The 18,908-nt window shown below is 40.1% G+C and overlaps 1 protein-coding gene across 1 annotated transcript; it reads left to right on the top strand.

Moving 5' to 3' along the window:
• The first annotated feature begins 247 nt into the window (after positions 1-247).
• LOC308331554 (immunoglobulin-like and fibronectin type III domain-containing protein 1) lies at positions 248-17,473 on the top strand. Its single transcript, XM_080787039.1, has 21 exons — positions 248-319; positions 2,422-2,508; positions 5,710-5,832; positions 6,016-6,155; positions 6,389-6,488; positions 6,586-6,609; positions 7,061-7,097; positions 7,215-7,407; positions 8,466-8,579; positions 8,670-8,832; positions 8,965-9,237; positions 9,623-9,940; positions 10,634-10,927; positions 11,082-11,384; positions 11,784-11,963; positions 12,113-12,241; positions 12,480-12,559; positions 14,813-15,005; positions 15,390-15,686; positions 16,643-16,972; positions 17,109-17,473. The coding sequence occupies exons 2-21, from the start codon at positions 2,472-2,474 to the stop codon at positions 17,111-17,113; spliced, it is 3,333 nt and encodes a 1,110-aa protein (XP_080643165.1). The 5' UTR covers positions 248-319; positions 2,422-2,471; the 3' UTR covers positions 17,114-17,473.
• The last annotated feature ends 1,435 nt before the right edge of the window (positions 17,474-18,908 follow it).

Here is an 18,908-nt window from a genome sequence, read left to right as displayed (position 1 = left end):
TTGTCAGAGATTGCCAAAACCTGTTCACTGGATTCAGGCCATAAGGTTTAGGAGTATTGGATGGCATACAGTATGTAATTGCCAATGCCAACTGTGTTAAGTGATCTGTTTCATGGGATTAGGGTAAGAAGAACCACCCTTTTACCATCACCACAAATACGCGTTTTTACCAAGGGGATTCTCCCCATGTAAGGGATTCTTAATGTTCTTAATGTTTTATTACCTAACAAAAAGGGGTGTCACCTTGGATAGTGTCAGATAGTGTTAAGAGCAAAGGCTAAAGTGGAAGAGCTTAACACAGTGGACATACAACTCAAAGGTGAGTTAATTAAACTATTCCAGTGTTTAAAGTCAATGTGTGAGATATGCATATTTGTAATTTTGGAACGTGACTTTATTTTGAATGGTCAGTGGTCCTGAAAAAATAATGGAACGCCACGCTTCGCGTTTTCTGCTTGAAAGCGATCGACACAGTATTAATTAGCCTTTAGGATGTGTGACTGGTCAGAACATATTATATTTTACATATTATATTTAAACTTAGTTTTGCACAGAACATTTCACCTTTCATTATGGCTATCACAGTTATTACATAATGGTGACAATCGTCACAATCATTTCCATGTTTTTTTATGCATTTTCAAATATTGAAAAAAGCAGAAATAGCAGATCTACAAGCTTACAACGCGTCAAGAAGTGACGAATGTGTCAATAATTTCTTTGTATATTTCAGTTATTTGTCATATATCTGCCCTGTGCGATTTTTGATTACAAAGCCTAAACGGCTTCATAATGTTCAATGCCAAACTCGCAATCAAATCGTTAATTGCAATTGCTATTACGATAGCTCCAGGGCATGTGCATTTATTGACAAACCAATTACATTAACATGACAACTTATAGCCACTGGAAACACAAATCCAAAATAGCCAGATCTAAACAATATTTTAAGGTTTTATACATAATAGTAGCATCTCCTATTTTTTATATATTTTTGTAAACTATACTGGCACTTTGACTTGAATGTGGTTATGCTCAGACAAAGGAAATTCCACAATTCCGTTAACAAATCGTAAAAAATAATCGACGTCAATTGTCCCACTCAAACAGGTGGAAAAACATCTTCAGGCTGCCTCTTTGCATCTAAGCCAACTCTCTCTCTCATCCTGTCTCACCATGTCTGCCTCGCTCTGTGCACTAATAAATCACATCAGCTGATAATGTACAGTCAGCCTTTCATACGATCATTCAGTCATATGTTAAAAGATCAATTAATTGCTGAATTCTGCTATGATGGCAAGATACTAGTGGACCTAGGTGTCATAGTCACACGTTTAGCACACAAACATCACAGAAAAGCAGAACACAGTAGCCTACACACACAGTGTGCAGAAACTGTTTTCCTTTAGAAATTGTAGTTATAAAAATGCTATACAGTAACATAAAGCGATGATCCCTACCTGTTAGTGTGGCCTCTGGATTTCTGAGAGCCTGCTGGATGATTTCCTGCACTTCTGTAGCTATGTTTGACCTTCAGAATTTCAATCAACGGTATCCTTCTGCTGACACAACTCAGATTCCTGTAGAAGGGAAGATGAATAATGTATGAGTTTAAATAAACTCACTCTATCAAACATGTTGAAATTGAATACGTATTCAACCAATCAATCAAGTTTCCTTAACCACTTAAACCTCACAATTTGCTGTGGGCTTGTAGATCTGCTGTTTTCGCCAAATGTTTGCCTATTTTTGGGATGCCAGTGTTTAGGTAATTAAACTGATGGCACAGCCAGCTGACTCCATGGGTCAGCCACAGCCTACAAGGTGGAATTTCACATTCCGCATTTATAGTCTGTCGGCATGCCTTTAAGTGTGCTTAAAGCCAACCCAAGGCACGACCCACACCCACAGATGAAAATAGCGTGATATCAGACTCGTCATGAGATCAGGCCATCATATAATGAGGTGAAGTCCAGACAAAACTGCAGGAGACAAAAACAAACTGCAAAATTTAATCCAGATTTTGAAGTGAAGTGACTGAAAACACTGTATGGAGTGATCTGAATGACAGCCTATACAATATTTACTGTGGAATAAGCTGATTGACTGAAAGGTACACAGCACACACACATTATTGTTTTTATTTTTTGAGGGGCACTATAGCTTTGTTTGTCTGTGTGTACCACGGAAATGATTTGATTGGCTGAGCACAGAATGTGATGTATGATGATGTATGATGATAAGAGCCCCCCTCACTTCACACAAGTGTGAGTTTTGTATACAAAGGTTTGTCTGAGGCATTTTGTAGAACACAAAGGTAACTACTAAACAACATTGTATGAATACTCCTCACTACAAGCAGTCAAGCAGCATTACAATATTCCAGCACTAAATCTGAATAATTTTTACTTTCTGTTTCAGTCACTAGACATTAAAGAACACTGATTTGAACAACAATCAAAGACACTGCAATGAATCCATCTGGAACGACGGGCCCAGGTGGGCAAGGTAAGCATCAACGCTGCAACATTTATCTTTTGTTGTAGCCCTAAAACGTAAATTAGAATTGAAAGAAAGACCTTCAGTGGGACTTTGAAAGTCCCACATATTTGTTTGTTTGTTTCTGAATATGTAATAATGTATTTTAGCACCTTTGAGAAAGCAACCTTTTCTCTTCACACTGTGTGAAAAATCTGTTCTTATTCAAGAATGGGAGGAGGCTTTCTTCAAGCAATATCAGCTTTCAACCACCAACATACGCGAATAGGCAAAATAAGCCATTGGCTTCAGCCTAAACCTTTTTGGTCTCATGCAGAAGTTGTAAGAAAAAAAATAAGATCAGATGTTTAAATGATCCTTTCATGACCAAAATAAACTATTACTATTACTTCTGAATAGCCTGCTGCTGATGAAATGAATTGTAACAGAAGGGAAGAGGTGCAATGCTCTATCAAGGCCAAATCCTGTAGCTTCTTTAAAAATAATGTTTCTGTCTTTTTGACCTTCAGAACGGTGATGCAGTATGGTGTGGTGCAGTATGGTGTTATAACAAACAGCTAGATAGGCTGTTTTGCTGCTGAAAAACAGCAGCAAAACATGTAAAAACATATCTGTGCCACATAATAGTCAAGGTTTTTATAGGCCAATATGCTTTTAGTAACTAGCCCCTATTGGATGTAATAGCAAGCTCAGTGTCCAGAAAACTGTTTACTGTTCAAAATTACAATATGGAAACAGCTCATGTACAGTATTCAACCAGTACTTGCAGAGGGTAGATGTCTGATAACAGTAAAAACTAGAATGCAATTGCTTTTTTGCACCAGACATGTGCACAATTTTCAGGTGTAACATTCATAGCTTACATGGATATTCTGCACATCCTTGTAACATGTGTGCATGTCAGTGCATCACTAATAGTTTGGGGGTCACTAATAGGACCCCCAAATGGACATCATTTGAAGAGATATGCCAGGGATCCCCATAAGAGAAGATTTATACAGCAGTGATTCTCAACCTGTTTAATTTCAAGGACCCCCAGTTTGACAAGCATGAATGCCATTAGGCTACGGAGTCGGACGCTCTTTTAATGCCATTTCTACCTGTGGGACTCCAATTGATAATGTAAAATCAATGTTAATTTAACTCTGAGAGTGTCCACATCAGTTGCCAACATGACTAAGGGTCTAAACTATCATGTAGCTGGGTACCCCCTGGAACTCGCTCAAGGACCCCTGGGGGTCCCTGGACCCCACTTTGGGAATTATATTATTACTATTTTTGGATTTATGGGAAAAGGAGGAGATCGAGACGTTGCTAATGAAAGCTCCACAACTGTCAACACCGGTAAGCTGCCGCGGTTGTTTTTCTTCCTTAATTTCTCTGAGGTGCATGGGTTTTGCAGCCCAACACTAACTACCGGTACATGTTTAAAACATGCAAACCCTCTCCTCTCCTGAAAACTGCCCAGGAGGTGATGGTGTTGTACATTTTATATAGAATAGGCTACTTACAGATGGTCAGTGAGTTTTGACCATGTTCGAGGGGCTGCTGATAATGTGGTTAAACGTTTACGTTTTGAGACACATGGGAAGAGGAGGAATCACAGCCATGTAATTCATAATAATAACTGTACCAAAACGTAGTTTTGTATGTGCATTGAGGCACGGGAACAACCTCTCTGTTAGGGTTTGGGGTCTCATGGAGGGCTTATATGTGTTTCTCACCAAAGATAATACAACTGCACTCTGTCGAGTGCCTACTTGCTTGTTGCACACTAGTAGGCCACCTACTAGTGCGCAAGCAGAGCGTGCAAGTACTGTAGACCGCTACTAACTTTCAAATCTCAGCCTGTCTGTGAAAGAACGTTTGCAATATTGAATTATTAGGTTTAGCTATTTGCTACGTACCTTGCTTTTGGAGGAGAAAAAGTAGTATTTTGAAGTGGTAATGATTACTTATGCCTGTTATGGCAGGGGTGTCAGATTACATACATGTATACATAGGGGCTGTCATCGTTACGTCACCATCGATAACCAATTATACCCTGGCATTGGTACATATATTCATCACGTCATATGTGTATATGTATATGTAATTTGAGTTGATTAGTGGTATAATGTGGTTACTCGGGTGGTTTGATGCGTATGTCCCTTTTTTAAATCCACCTGACACTGAAACATATCATCATTACGTCACCATCGTAAACCAATTATACCCTGGCATTGGTACATATCTATATCACGTCATGGGACATATGCGGAAAACATACCTGCACGGTCTGCTTCTGTATGTCCCGTGCCAGCATATGACGTCATATATTTTGCTGCTAAGGGACATTGGTACATATCTTCATCACGTCATGGGACATACGCTTCGTAGCATGACGGAAAACATACCTGCATGGTCTGCTTCGTGCCAGCATATGACATCATATCATATGCTGCTAAGGGACATACAAAGTAATATACAAATAGTAAGGAGACAAAGTAATCAAACATGGGTGGCATAGGTATTCAGAAAGGCTGTTCATGCAGACCACATGACAGACATGCCAATTTAAATATAAAACATATAATATACGGTATATTTGGCATCTGCTGAATTAGGCAACTTGATTGATTGACATCAAAAAGGGCCTGTCAGCTCAAACCCACAATACAATACTTTGTGTTGCACACAAAAATCAGTAAGTATTACAGTTATATATGTAATGCCAATAATGCTATTCCAAAGCCCCCTCAGGTAGGCTATTTTTTGTCGATCTTGTTGAGCTGTCCAAAAACGTGTGGTTACCCCTGGTCTAACATAATCACCTACTGACGTGCATATTGGGCTGGCTAACTGGAAACAAACAACTAATTCCTACACTCTCAGAGTTATGGGTCTCCTTGAAGTTTGACAACCACTGTAGGCTAATATGTAGGCTAATATGTCACTTCCTGAACTATAGCCTTTCTTTTCGTTACCAGCTAGGCTTTCCTTGAACAGGTTCAGTAATTAGGCCAGAGCCATCTCACGATAGGATACTTTTTTCCTTTCTTCTTCTAGGATTATGACTGCACAAGATACATTTTTTTAATGATAAAACATGCAGAAGCACTATAGATTTATGGCAGATTCTTTCTTTCTCAAAGGACTCATACTGCATTTATCCCCCTCCCCCATATCATAAAGCTGGCATTATTAAAGTGTGATTTTATTATCTTATAGTGTGCATCCAAAAGAGATCCAGAGTTCCCGGGGTCATGATCACGCAGTATGTTGAGCAAGTGCCCCTTGGAAAGACAACCCCAGATATCGTCCATAAACCCCTACCACTGAAAATTCAACAGGGTAAAATATTAACTATTTTCTGTATGTGATCTTCTTTGGTCATTTAAATATGAGAAGGCTAATGTACTAAGGTTTTGTTGTTATATTGTAATAATTAATTCATATACGTTTATTTCATTTATTTTATGTATTTATTATAATATTATAATAATATGTAATATTATTATTTATTTATTTTTTCAGGTAAAAAGGTCATTTTCAAAGTAATGGTCAGTGGGCAGCCGGCACCAATGGTCACATGGGAACGCAGTAAAATCAAATGCGATAATCAAGAGATATATAAGACTACATACAATGAGAGAAATAAGGAACACATTCTTGAGGTGAGATAATAGAAAATATAAGTTAAAAACACACACACACACACACACACACACACACACACACACACACACACACACACACACACACACACACACACACACACACACACACACACACACAATAACCACACTTTGATTAATTAGAGCAGCTTGTTGTGCATGTAAATATCTGAGTGAAAATATCAATATATGCACTCTGGATACAATTTACAGTATGACAATCTTGTTTACAGATAACCAATGCGCTTCCAGAACATTCTGACACTTACAAATGTGTTGTCACCAATGAATTTGGAATGGCTAATTGTACTGTTTTACTGAATGTTTTACAAGGTGAGAGACCAATTTAATAGATTAGCAATTCATTCATTCAATGACTGCCATATTTTACAGTTGGACTAGATACTTATGAAAAACATTTAATTATCAGGTGGAGCGGACCAAAAAAAACAAGGTAAAGTATGAATTTTACTCTTTTCTGTCCTTGGATGATGCTAATTAGCATACTTGCAATATTAGAGCCAGCCTTCATCTGCCTTTGCAATGTATATTGCCCCAGTCAGATTCCCGGTAAATCTGTCCCCTTTCAATTGTGGGAGGAATTCACGGCCGAAATGGTGACGAGCCAACCAGATTTGTTTGGAACCAGGCTAACCAGGCTATATATCAAAGAAAGCCAACTCGGATCGTAACAACTCATGACAACAAACACAATGTGTTGGGCAGAGCAAATTATTAGAAAGAAGAAAAAAGGGCAGGGTAAAACACTTATTTTGTTGTTTTTATTTTTTCTAATTGTTTGTTCGGCCCAAAACATTTGATTTCATCATTCAAAGTAACCTAAACCATATTATCTTATTCATTCACATGTCCATGTTCATAATAATGATTTGATTGTCTTGCAGGTGAAGAACAAGATTTCAGAAAAATGCTCAAAAAAACGTAAAAAGAAAGAGAAACAATACATTTCATAGTTCAATTTGAATCTTTCTCGCAAGACAATTTAAGCAAAAAGATCTTAGTCTAGTATGAACCATTCTTTCTTGTGTCTCTGCCCAGTGTTGTTGTAAAAAAGAAAAAACCACTCCCACCAAAAGAAGGAGAGATTGACCCCAAGCTCATGGAACTGCTATTATGTGCCAAAAAGAAGGATTATGAAAGAATCTGTTATGACTTTGGCATTTCTGACTTCCGTTGGCTGTTGAAGAGACTCAACCAGTTGAAGAAGGAACGAGAGGATGAACAGGCAAAGGTGTGTTATTAAAGGACGACTTCACCGATTTTCAACCTATCTTTGTATACCAGTATGAAGACGCCCTGAGGGCGAGAAGCGACCTTGGTCGTAAAGGACGAGGTCGCGTGCATGCATCTGCGTGGGTGACGGCAGAGACTGCTGAGCAAGCGCTGGTGCTTTGGCATGGGGGATCAGATCCACATATGGAATTAATTCTGTACTGGCCATATATGGAGCGTGTCTTGAGTGTACAGGGTATGGTGAGACATGATGGATTGGCAACCATATATGGGTGTGTGACTGACACGAGACGCAGGATTTCTTAGTAAATGCGACCTTCGGTCGCAATTAGTCCTCACTAATGCTCATAATAAAATGGTACCATTTCTGCTATTTCTACTTACTTTGTGTCTCAGAGGATGGCTGTGGATGACTGTGGACCCATCTACCAGTTAACTCATCTTTTGGGAAATGGGAATCCAAGCTTATGGAAACTGCAGGCTTTATATTCCTGGAAAATTAGCATGCTATAATGGAAGCCAGTGTTCTCACGGTAATAACAATCTTAAAAAAGAAGAATCTTGTTTGAAAACACTGCCCTCCTATGAGACTCGAAAAAAAGTTTTATCATGAGCATTAGTGATGACCAATTATATGAAGTTGGGTTGAAAATGGGTGAATCCTTTAATGATGATGAGATGCTGTCCCTCTACTGATGCCTTTTTTATGATGTCTTGTCATTTTTGTCTCAAATTGAGGTAACATGTGCAAAACGTATACTATTAACTTGGCTTAACACAAGTTAAACTAATTGTGAGCATATTCCATGGCAAAATTCACAGTCGAACAAATGGAAATCTTGCTATATGAATATTGTTTGGATATTTAATGTTTTTATACACAAATAAAAATGATTTTGTGATGAATCAGGTAGGTTCATAATGAAGTTGAACACAGACAAAGTTATATCAGTAATTAGGTATAATTGTAGTAGTAACATTTATCCATGTACATAAGCAAGCACTATCCTTGCAGTGTAATCTGTATCACCTATCTCCTATGACTGACTCTCTAAGGTTGTGGAGAAAATTGACAACGTGAAACAAATAGAGTTGAAACCAAGTGGCAAAGCGGAATTTGAGCTGGACTTGAAGCTAAAGGATCCCAACAGTACAGTTACTTTATATAAGGTAAGGTGAACGTTGCTTTCATAATTTCTCCATCTTTAAGCCATCCCTGCCCATACTTTTAATATGTGGCCTACTTTTTCCCAAATCAAGGATGGCGAATCGGTTGAATTTGGTGAGGGTGAGGGAGCGAAGCACACTCTTAACAAAGTTGGGACAAAGTATGTTTTCAGTATCAATGGTACTGAGCAAGTCGATGGTGGGTTTTATCAGGTTGATGTGGATGGCACCAATGTTTTCGCCACCGATCTTCAAAGTAAGGCATAATCTAACCTTCTCCCTTTGTTTTATTAAAAAGCAATCATTGTCTTGTTAATGAAGAAAAAGGGGGGAAAACAAGTTTTACTCCACACACTATCCCCCCGTCCCTTCTCTTGCACTCTTCTAGTCCCATCGGTTGAGTTTGCTGCCAACCTTAAGGATGTCAAGGCTGTTGAATATGAAGACGCTGTCTTCCAATGTGTCCTGTCAACACCCCTCAACAGGATTACATGGTCTACAGAGCACTCGTCGATTGAACCTGGAGACAAATATGAAATCACAGTTTCAGAGGACAAACTCATTCACACATTGACAGTGAAAGACCTTGCAATGGAAGATAAGGGTACCTTTTATGCCATCGCGGGTCTTGCCAAAAGCAGCGCTTCTCTCACAGTGGAAGGTGGGACTGGTTTAAGACCTTATTCTTGTGCTGAATTGTTCAGTAACATGGGGTGGACAGAAAATAAATGTTCAGGTCAATATGATTGGATGAAATTGGTAACCCGAAATAAAATTGGTAGCCTGACCTGAAAATTAATTATTTATCTATTTTGTTTTTTAAAGAGCTGGATAGAAGTGGGGACCTCTGTTACTAAACAAACACTCTATAGAAGTTATTACTATAGGAATATAGAGCTATTGACACCTATTTTAACTACTGTGTGTGTGTGTGTGTGTGTGTGTGTGTGTGTGTGTGTGTGTGTGTGTGTGTGTGTGTGTGCTTGAGTGCGTTACTGTATTTCTTTCTCTCTCGTTCTCTTTCCTGTGTGACTGTTACTACTCAGCGGACCCAAGTGGTGGTAAAGGCAAGAAACCTGCAACAGGGGGAGAGGACCTGGCTAAACTTGCAGCTGCAAGTGGGGAAAGATATGATGGGAGAGGAGATGGGAAAGATGATTCTGGTGATGGTTCCGGTGATGGTTCCGGTGACGGTTCTGGCAATGGTGCAGGTGGAGATGGTGGAGATGGTGGAGAAGGAGATGGCAAGAATAGGATGGATGGAGCAGAGGGAGACGGTGTAAACAAGAAGAAGGGGGATGGAAGTGATAAGACAAAGAAACAAGCCCGAAGTGGTCCCTTGGTTCCTGAAACATTGGTCATTGGTAAGAACAGTTATTCAACAGACAAACCAACCCCAACAGAAGGACCAGTAGACATTATTGAAAGTATTTCATCATCTGTTGAGTTCAAATGGAAGCCGCCAAAGGATACTGGTGGTTGTCCGGTGAAAATTGAACTACTGAAGAAAGGTGTAATTCTCTGCCCTAATAACCACCTAGATAATGAAATAGTAATACAGCATGTGATTACCAGTTGTACATTGTCACTACTCTTCCCAACTCTGCTTCTACACATTACTACCTTTTCTCAGATTTCTGTTATTCAAATCTCCAATCCCCCTGCGCCTTAATATTGTTGTGCCAATTATGTTTGTATTGCTAGTCAGTCTGTGAAATGTTAAGTGTCAGGTTGTCACTTTGTGAAACCTTGTGAGAGGAGGTTCTGTAATGTCATTGACATTACCGCTACTACAGTCAAATGTAACAGTAATGGCCTGCAGGATGAGATGTACGCGTACATATCGATATCTGAAAGGTGGCAGACCATGAGAGCCAGGTTGCCTACCCAGGGCCTGCAAAATTTGGTCATAGCCACTTGGTTTTTCAAAACAACAATAAAAGGCTGTTTTGTGCAATTCTTTTGCATCTATCCAGCAATATCCCAGCAAATAACTGACAAATCACATAATTGTTCACAAATGCATTCATCTGATCAAGACCTTTTTTGGTTCACAGATGTACCTGAATTTGACCCTGATGATCTTCACAAGTTCTCGAGGCCGGTGATAGTTAAAGTGGGACAGACTGCCACTTTCAAGATGCCATTTCCTCCTCAGAAGTCCGTGGACATCACATGGTTTAAGGATGGCTCTGGGTTGAAGGATGGAGGAGGAGTGAAAATAAGTAAGGAACCCAACCACAGCCGGCTGCTGCTTAGAGACTGTCTGCGTACGGACACAGGGGAGGTCAAGATCCAACTCAAAACCCCATTTGGGACTGTGGAAGCCACCACTCAGCTTATTGTCCTTGGTATGAAAATATGCAGATAAAACAAGATTTGTGGTGATAAAAGTGAAGCAATTATTGCTTTTTATCAACTATTTTCCCCTCTGCACAAATCTAAAAATAATAATAATAATAACCCATCTACAAATGCCTTTTAATACCATGTTTCCCCAAACAGACAGGCCAGGTCCACCAGAAGGTCCAGTGGAACTGGTTGAAACTTCGTCTTCTATGATTGAGATTATGTGGAACCCCCCTAAAGACGACGGAGGCTCCCCTGTCACCACCTATATCATAGAACGACAGCAAACAACCCAAGGCCAGTGGACAAAGCTTGGGGATGTCTCAGCTGATACCACCACCTACAGAGACAGGAATGTGAACCATGGCAAAAAGTACAACTACCGGATCTATGCTGAAAACCCAGAGGGTCTCAGTGACGCCCTAGAGACAGAAAATGCATTTATGGCTGGTGTACTGAGTAAGCCAAGAATTATACAGATTCTGATTATGCATTCCACAGTGGATCTAATGCTAATTTGTTCAATGATGTTTGTAATGATGAAAACTGCCTCTGGATAGGTTTCTGGTACACGTCAAATCATTTATCACCAGGCTGACAGTAAATAATTTAGCCAGTGTAGAGGGACACGTGTTTACATTTTGCTGCAATGCTGTTGTAAAATGCTGTTCCACGAAGACCTTTCTGGATATTCCTGTATTACTAAATCAGTGATATAATAGGCGTCTAGAGTAAAATATAGAGACAATAATCTTAACTTCACTACAATTTACAGTATATTGTAATAATTGAATGTCATACAATCTACAACCTACAACCTACCGTATCCTGTTAATTTCATTTCTCGTCATTTCTTAGTACTGTCTGGCCCACCTGGAGCCCCGAACGTGGTCAGTGCCTCTAAGACCTGCATCAACTTGACCTGGACATGTCCAGAGGATGACAGAGGAGAACCCATCATTGGTTACCAGTTGGAGAAACGCAAGAAAGACACGAGCCAGTGGATTGCCCTGAACCCCGTGAATGAGCCAATTGAAGGTCTGTCAAGAGGGGATATGGCATATTTTGAATTGATAGCAGGAGGATGGGATGGTGGTAGAAAACACATTTTCCTCTACTGTATTTTTGGAAAATGGGATGTCAAAACGCAGAGTGTTATGAAATGAACATGCCTTGTCGTACTGCAGGTGAAAGCTATGCAGTTAAAGCTGTCACTGAGGGATCAGAGTATGAATTCAGAGTTGCGGCCATCAACAAGTCTGGTGCTGGAGATCTAAGCCCTCCTTCCAACATGGTGTGTGCAAAGAATCCTAACAGTAAGTAATCACGATGCCTGCGAGTGTCCTTAGAGTTTATAGTTAGTTACAATTCATGGTGATTCATGTTCTCTAACGTGTGTGTGTGTGTGTGTGTGTGTGTGTGTGTGTGTGTGTGTGTGTGTGTGTGTGTGTGTGTGTGTGTGTGTGTGTGTGTGTGTGTGTGTGTGTGTGTGTGTGTGTGTCTGTGTCTGTGTCTGTGTGTGTGTGTGTGTGTGTGTGTGTGTGTCCTATCCAGTGAAACCTCGTTTTAAAGATCCAGAGGATTTCATGGTCGTCAGAGCAGGAAATTCTATACGCATCAAAATAAACTATGAGGTATGTACAGTTCTTACAATTCTCCCTCAATCCCACAATTTTAAATTACCCAAAATTGTATCCATACATCACCATGATGGTAGGTTGAGCAGTTGTTGCTAAAGATAATTTTCGAAATCAGTTGTAAACATTATTTGAAGTTTTAACTACAGCTAACAAACTAGAAAGGTGGTTGACGCAGTCGCTTACATAGGCCCCTCCCACTAATTTTGCCATCCAATTACATGTCACGTCACCCCTGTGATCATGCGTAAGTAATTCGGAGGGGATTTATCCCCCAAAAATCATGTTTTTGCGACAAACGGTTACATTTCTCGCATTTGCGGCACCCCCTATGGATGAAAATGTAATTGCTTTTGGAACTTGGTTGATTGAACCACCCCCGACATGTGATTCAAATTTGGGATGGATTGGACATTCCGTTCGTGATTTATGGCATGTTTTGTAAAATAGGCCCCTACTACTATCTTCGGACGGCGATTTACGGCCGAACGATACGCACTACCAAAATTCTGCAGGAGGAGGAGCCAAAAGTGTGTTTTGGAAAAAATTCAAATTTTCAGGATTTTTTTTCCCTGACAAAAATGATTTTACGACTTAAGGCTCATTCATAGTCTGGTTTTTTGGTGATGACGTGACCGGTGGTGAGCTGACCACCGGAGCTGAAATAACGTTGAGCGGTGGTGAGTAAAAACAGAGAGAAGGGCTGCAGCGGTGGCGGTGGTTTGCTCTTCACCGCGGCTCGTGACGTGATGTTGTAGTTCGGTGGTCACCTAACCACCGAAAATCCGAGCCTTTACGGTTCAAGAGTTGATCGCCACCATGAGGCCGACTGATGTAATTATTAATTCAATTAATTTTAATAATTATTATGAACCTCCCCCAAGTCTTGTAAATATAGCGCTTATGGTCTCCAAAGGAAAAAATATTTAAATTGGAGCCTTAATTAGTCTTCGATCTTCCCATTATAAGTATATGGAGAACTAATTAATTAATATCAATTAAACTATACAACGGATCTCTTAGCAATGAGCAAGCACACGATTCCCGATGAAGCCGGTCGATTTGACATATGGCTCGAGTGCGTGCGGCAAAAACTTTCACTAATTACATCGCTGACTTGAAATATGAATTTAGTTCGTAATTGATTCTTTTCTCCAGAGATTACTTTTAGGCTACACTATTCAAATCACACTTCAAAATCCATAAAAACTCAATGATAAGGTAACTCAAGTAAGTTTCAAGTCTTTGACTTGGAAATTTAAGTTGTTTTCCATACTGTACTAAAATGTATTTAATCCAATGGCTTCCTCAAAAACACATATTATTATTGGAAAATGGTCAGCACAGCAGTAAAGTCAAATAATGTGCGAGTCATGGGCAATGGGCTAAACCGACCCCAAGCATGGTCCTTTCACTTGTTTGAGAAGACCGATGTGACATTTCAAGTTAGTTCTAAAAGTAAACTGCATATTGCGGCACAAGAATATCAATCATGAATTAGGCCTACAGCTGACAGCCAAACTGTAGTCTTGTCAGCCTATGAATTTATTTTTAATTAAAATAAAATAGAGGAAAAAAAGAATCCCGCACACTGTCATCACTTGAGTTAAATGTATTGAGCAACGTTTCGGTCGTCAGACCTTCATCAGGCATCTGATCTGATATGACGACCGAAACGTTGCTCAATATATTTAACTCGGCCTGGGCCATGGTTCAGTGGTCCAGGCACCTGGGCCATGGTTCAGTGGTCCAGGCACCTGGGCCATGGTTCAGTGGTCCAGGCACCTGGGCCATGGTTCAGTGGTCCAGGCACCTGGGCCATGGTTCAGTGGTCCAGGCACCTGGGCCATGGTTCAGTGGTCCAGGCACCTTGGCTGGTAATCCAGTTTGGCAGACAGCAGTGTGCCGGGGGTTCGACTCCCGATCCCGACGGCCTTTATTGCATGTCTTCCCCCCATCTCTCCCCATTTCCTGTCAGCCTACTGTCTGTCCCTCCATAAAATATATAAAAATAAAGGTGAAAGCCACAAAAAAAAACATTAAAAAAATGTTTTTTCCCTTCTGAGGAGTGAAGACAGTGTGGGGTTCTTTTTTTTCCTACTTCTCAGTTCCAGTTATCTGACGCACCTATCCATTGTAGGTGTCCAGAAGGACCTTTTTCTTATATGCATTAAAATAAAATAAAACAAGAAATGCCAACATCAGTATGAAATTGAGTCTCATATTTCTTTTTTAAATTGCTATCTTCAGGCGGAGCCTGCACCAGAGATCACTTGGTTGAAGGACAATGAGCCTATAGACGTCTGGACAACTGTTATCAACACAGAGGGAATGTCACAGCTTGTAATCCCCTCCTCAAAGCGCTCTGACTCAGGCATATTCACTATAAAAGTCAAAAACTCATCGGGCGAGGCCTCATTTGACATTGAGGTCAGAGTCACAGGTAAGAAAAAATCACACCCGTGTGAACCGAGTGTTGCAACTCCCCCACCCCCCCCCCTCCTCCTCTCTCTCTCTCTCTCTCCCTCTCTCTCATTAGCAGGCAACAATGCAGCACTATCTCTCTCTCTCTGTTTCTGGCACAACAGCGCCCCTACTGGTACTCATAGTCATACCACTGGTGCTCATTAACGTCACATAGGTGAACACGGACATTGCTGTTCCTTGGAGTGGTTGCATCACTCAAAAACTAACAGAAACTGTAAAACAACTCAAATCGTAATGAAGGACGCTACAAAATAAAACTAATTAGGGGTCAATAGTAAATGTTTGGATTCCTTTCTTTTTAATCAATAATAACTCAAATTTTCACTTTTCACGCTCCTAGAGGAACCCAAGAGCCCAGGCCCAATAGCGCTAGAGCAAACTGTCCAGGGCAAAGTCCTGATATCCTGGGCCCCGTCTCCTGACCAAGAGTTGGATGATCGCATGTACTATGTGGTGGCTGAACACAACTCAACCTCAAGGATGTGGAAAAACATAGGAGACCGTCTCTATGGCAACACATTCACAGCCATCAACATCGAAGACGGGAGAGAGTACCATTTCCACGTCTATGCCAAGAATGACATGGGCCTTTCAGATCCGTCTGTGTCACCAACATGGGGTGCGAACAGCAACCGAGGTGAGTTAATTTCCTGCGTCAAATAAGTTTGATCAATTAATCAAACCAAACCAGGGACATTGCTCTAGATTTTGGTGTGGCATAACTTTCCACCAATAACTTTAAACCTATTTAATTAAAGGTATAGGGTAAGTGATATTTTTAGTAAAACATACTGTTTTTTGTCATTGCTGAGTATAATGTTCAGTAACTGGGGTCTCCCAGCTGTCTCTCCACCTCTTTAATTAACACTTATTGCGCCCAAGACGTCCCCACACGTCTTTATAATTACACCCGTAGGAGGACCAGGCCTGGAGACTTCTTTAGGTCCTTTTTAATGATATAGAACTCGACCTCTAAAATCCATTTTTTGACAGCGGCCGTTGGTAGGCAACGCGCGTTAGTGAGGTAGTAATCAAATGGAACATTATACCTCCCGGTTTGGGGGGGAAATGGAAGGCAGGGCTTTTCAGAGTAAAATCTGCCTCATTTGCTGGGCGCTCTAGTGCCTTTATTTAGAAGAAATCCGGGACATAAAAAGTAAACAGAAAATACATTTTTAGGAAGATTGAAATTTTCAACCAATCAGGAGAGAGTACCCATTTATCAGCTTAAATTGTTGCTATTTTCTTTGTCACCACTTCCAATTTCATTTTTGATCAGTGTACTGTACACGTTCTCTCTCCTAAATTGGCATCCTGACCTGAAAATGCCATTTTTGTTTATAAAGTACTGGAGAGACAGGAAGACTCCCGTTACTGAACAAACACGCTATAGCAATGGCGATCAGAACATAGAGAAATATCACTTACTCTACCCTTTAAGTTCAAGTAACAAATCCTGTAACCTGCAAGAGGTTCATTGGCAGTCATCATGAACTTTTAGGCTTAATCTTAAAACATAAAGCACTTTCTGCTTGGGATGTATAACACCCAGTCCATACAATCACCCACATTGATTTGTCTTCCCTTATATAGTTCCAGTGGCGTTAACTGGTGGAGGGGCCCTATCGGCATTCACCATGGAGAGATCCCCATCCATCCTAGTCCCATTGAAAATTCACGCACCACCTAAAGGCTACCAGCTCTACATGACATGTGCTGTCCGAGGAACCCCCACACCCAATGTGAAGTGGTACTTGAATGACGTCTGCATCAACTCGGACAAAAACTACTACATCACCAATGCATATGGCATATGCTCCATCTCCATAATCAGAGTCAGATCGGAGGACAGTGGCGAATACAAAGTTGTTGCAGTCAACTCCCTTGGCCATGCAGAGTGCTCCACTAAGCTTAAAGTCAGGGGTAAGGTTTGTTTTAATTAAAACCTAACTTCCTCCATGATAATTTATCTTTCTTTCTTTCTTTCTTTCTTTCTTTCTTTCTTTTTCTAATTAAACATATAATGCTAATGTCATCTTTCTTCATGACTTCCCCACAGATTGAAATCAGCATGAAGAATTGCTTCAGGTCCGATATCTCTCTCTCCTGTTGGGTTTATTTAGGAGACAGATGAATATTTAATTTAACGCATTGGTGACATAGAATGATATGGTTCAAGTTTCTTTATTAGGAAAAGGACCCCTTGAGATGTACCATCTCATTTTAGAGGGGCTCCCAAGAATGTTTGTATTTAGAATAGTACTATATCAAACTAGCCACAATGCTCTCACTTCTTTGCTCAATTATTCTATAAATATAAAAATGCACTTGTCATCAATGTATCTTATCATCACAAATGTTATTCTTGAAGAAATCAAGATCTGTTATCTGTAATAAAAAGCATATTCATAAAATCCATCCATACTTTTGGTCTGTTGTCTTTTTGCAGCTGCTTTTGTTTCACTCTGCATTCATATTCTTACAAAAATCATTACTGGCTACTGAAGAATGAACTCAGTGGCCACAGGCCATATCCAACACCAGAACTGGAATTTGACATATTTAAACCATTATTGTTCATACAAATCAGCAAGATTTCGAACTGCAGTGCCAGTATGATTAGCACTTGACAACTGTATGCTTCCAGCAATTCAGGAATCCAAGAGCTTGTCGCATCAGGCACATACATTCGACACCTGAGTCAAGAGTACATTTTAATTGCACAGCCAAGAATATCTACTTAAGCCCACCGATAAATTGGCTATGTGATGATCATGCACTGCAAATATAGAATAAGTTCTTCTTACATCGGACCATGAAAGGAAGATAGTGTTAGATTTGTCAAGACATAATTTTCAACTTTTTGAAGAAACCTGCTCTGAAGGATATAACAAATGCTCAAAGAGGTGCAATCATACATTTGTCCTGAAAATAAAGTCTAGTTCGCTTAATGTTGTCCACAATATGATACGAATAGTTTTCTGTTGAATAGTAAGTACGAAGCAGTACTACCTGCTGCTGAGCACACCTGCAATATTTCCATGATTGGCACAGCATGATTTTATCAGCAAAGAGTGAGATATTACAGTATTGTTTTAAAAAATGAGTTCATGTATAGGCTAATTGTAGAGTTTTTGTAGGAGAACACTTACCCTGTTTCCTCTGTCAGGTCAGAGGGTGCTGTTTTTGTTTGTCCTCCTATCTTGTCTTTTGGTTTTATTATTGCTGGGTCACAACCTTATCGTTTATGAGGCTATGGTGTGTTAGCGCTATTCAAACATTCTGGGTATGTTACGCCTGACTAAACTCCGGACCGTCAGTGTGAAACTAAAGCGCCACTATCCAGGCAACCCCCTTTTTATAATGCCAAGAGTATTGAACCAGTGGCGACTCACTGAACGCATCATTTGCTTTCTTTGGAGAAACGTCTTGTCAGAATTTCCATGAACACCATATAAGCTTAAATGGGGCCACTGCCAGCCATATTGTACTTAACATGCCAAAACGGTATTACTAACCCGGTATTATTTTACCAAATAAAACGTCTCATGTACAGTATCTACAGACCAATACATAAAAACAGTGCAGTCATCGTATTACACGAGGTCAAGTGATCCAGGAAAAGCATGGACATTGTGGATCCATAAATCAACAGAACAATGTTTTTTGTGGATTTGGATATAGTATTAATAGAAGAACAATATTGATATCAACATGTGATTAATATTGGTTCATTATGTTTGTCAGAGATTGCCAAAACCCGTTCACTGGATTCAGGCCATAAGGTTTAGGAGTATTGGATGGCATACAGTATGTAATTGCCAATGCCAACTGTGTTAAGTGATCTGTTTCATGGGAT

The sequence above is a fragment of the Protomyctophum bolini genome, assembly GCF_963924005.1.
Source record: "Protomyctophum bolini genome assembly, chromosome: 2".
Lineage (NCBI taxonomy): Eukaryota > Metazoa > Chordata > Actinopteri > Myctophiformes > Myctophidae > Protomyctophum > Protomyctophum bolini.
This window is presented reverse-complemented; position numbering and strand designations above follow the sequence as displayed.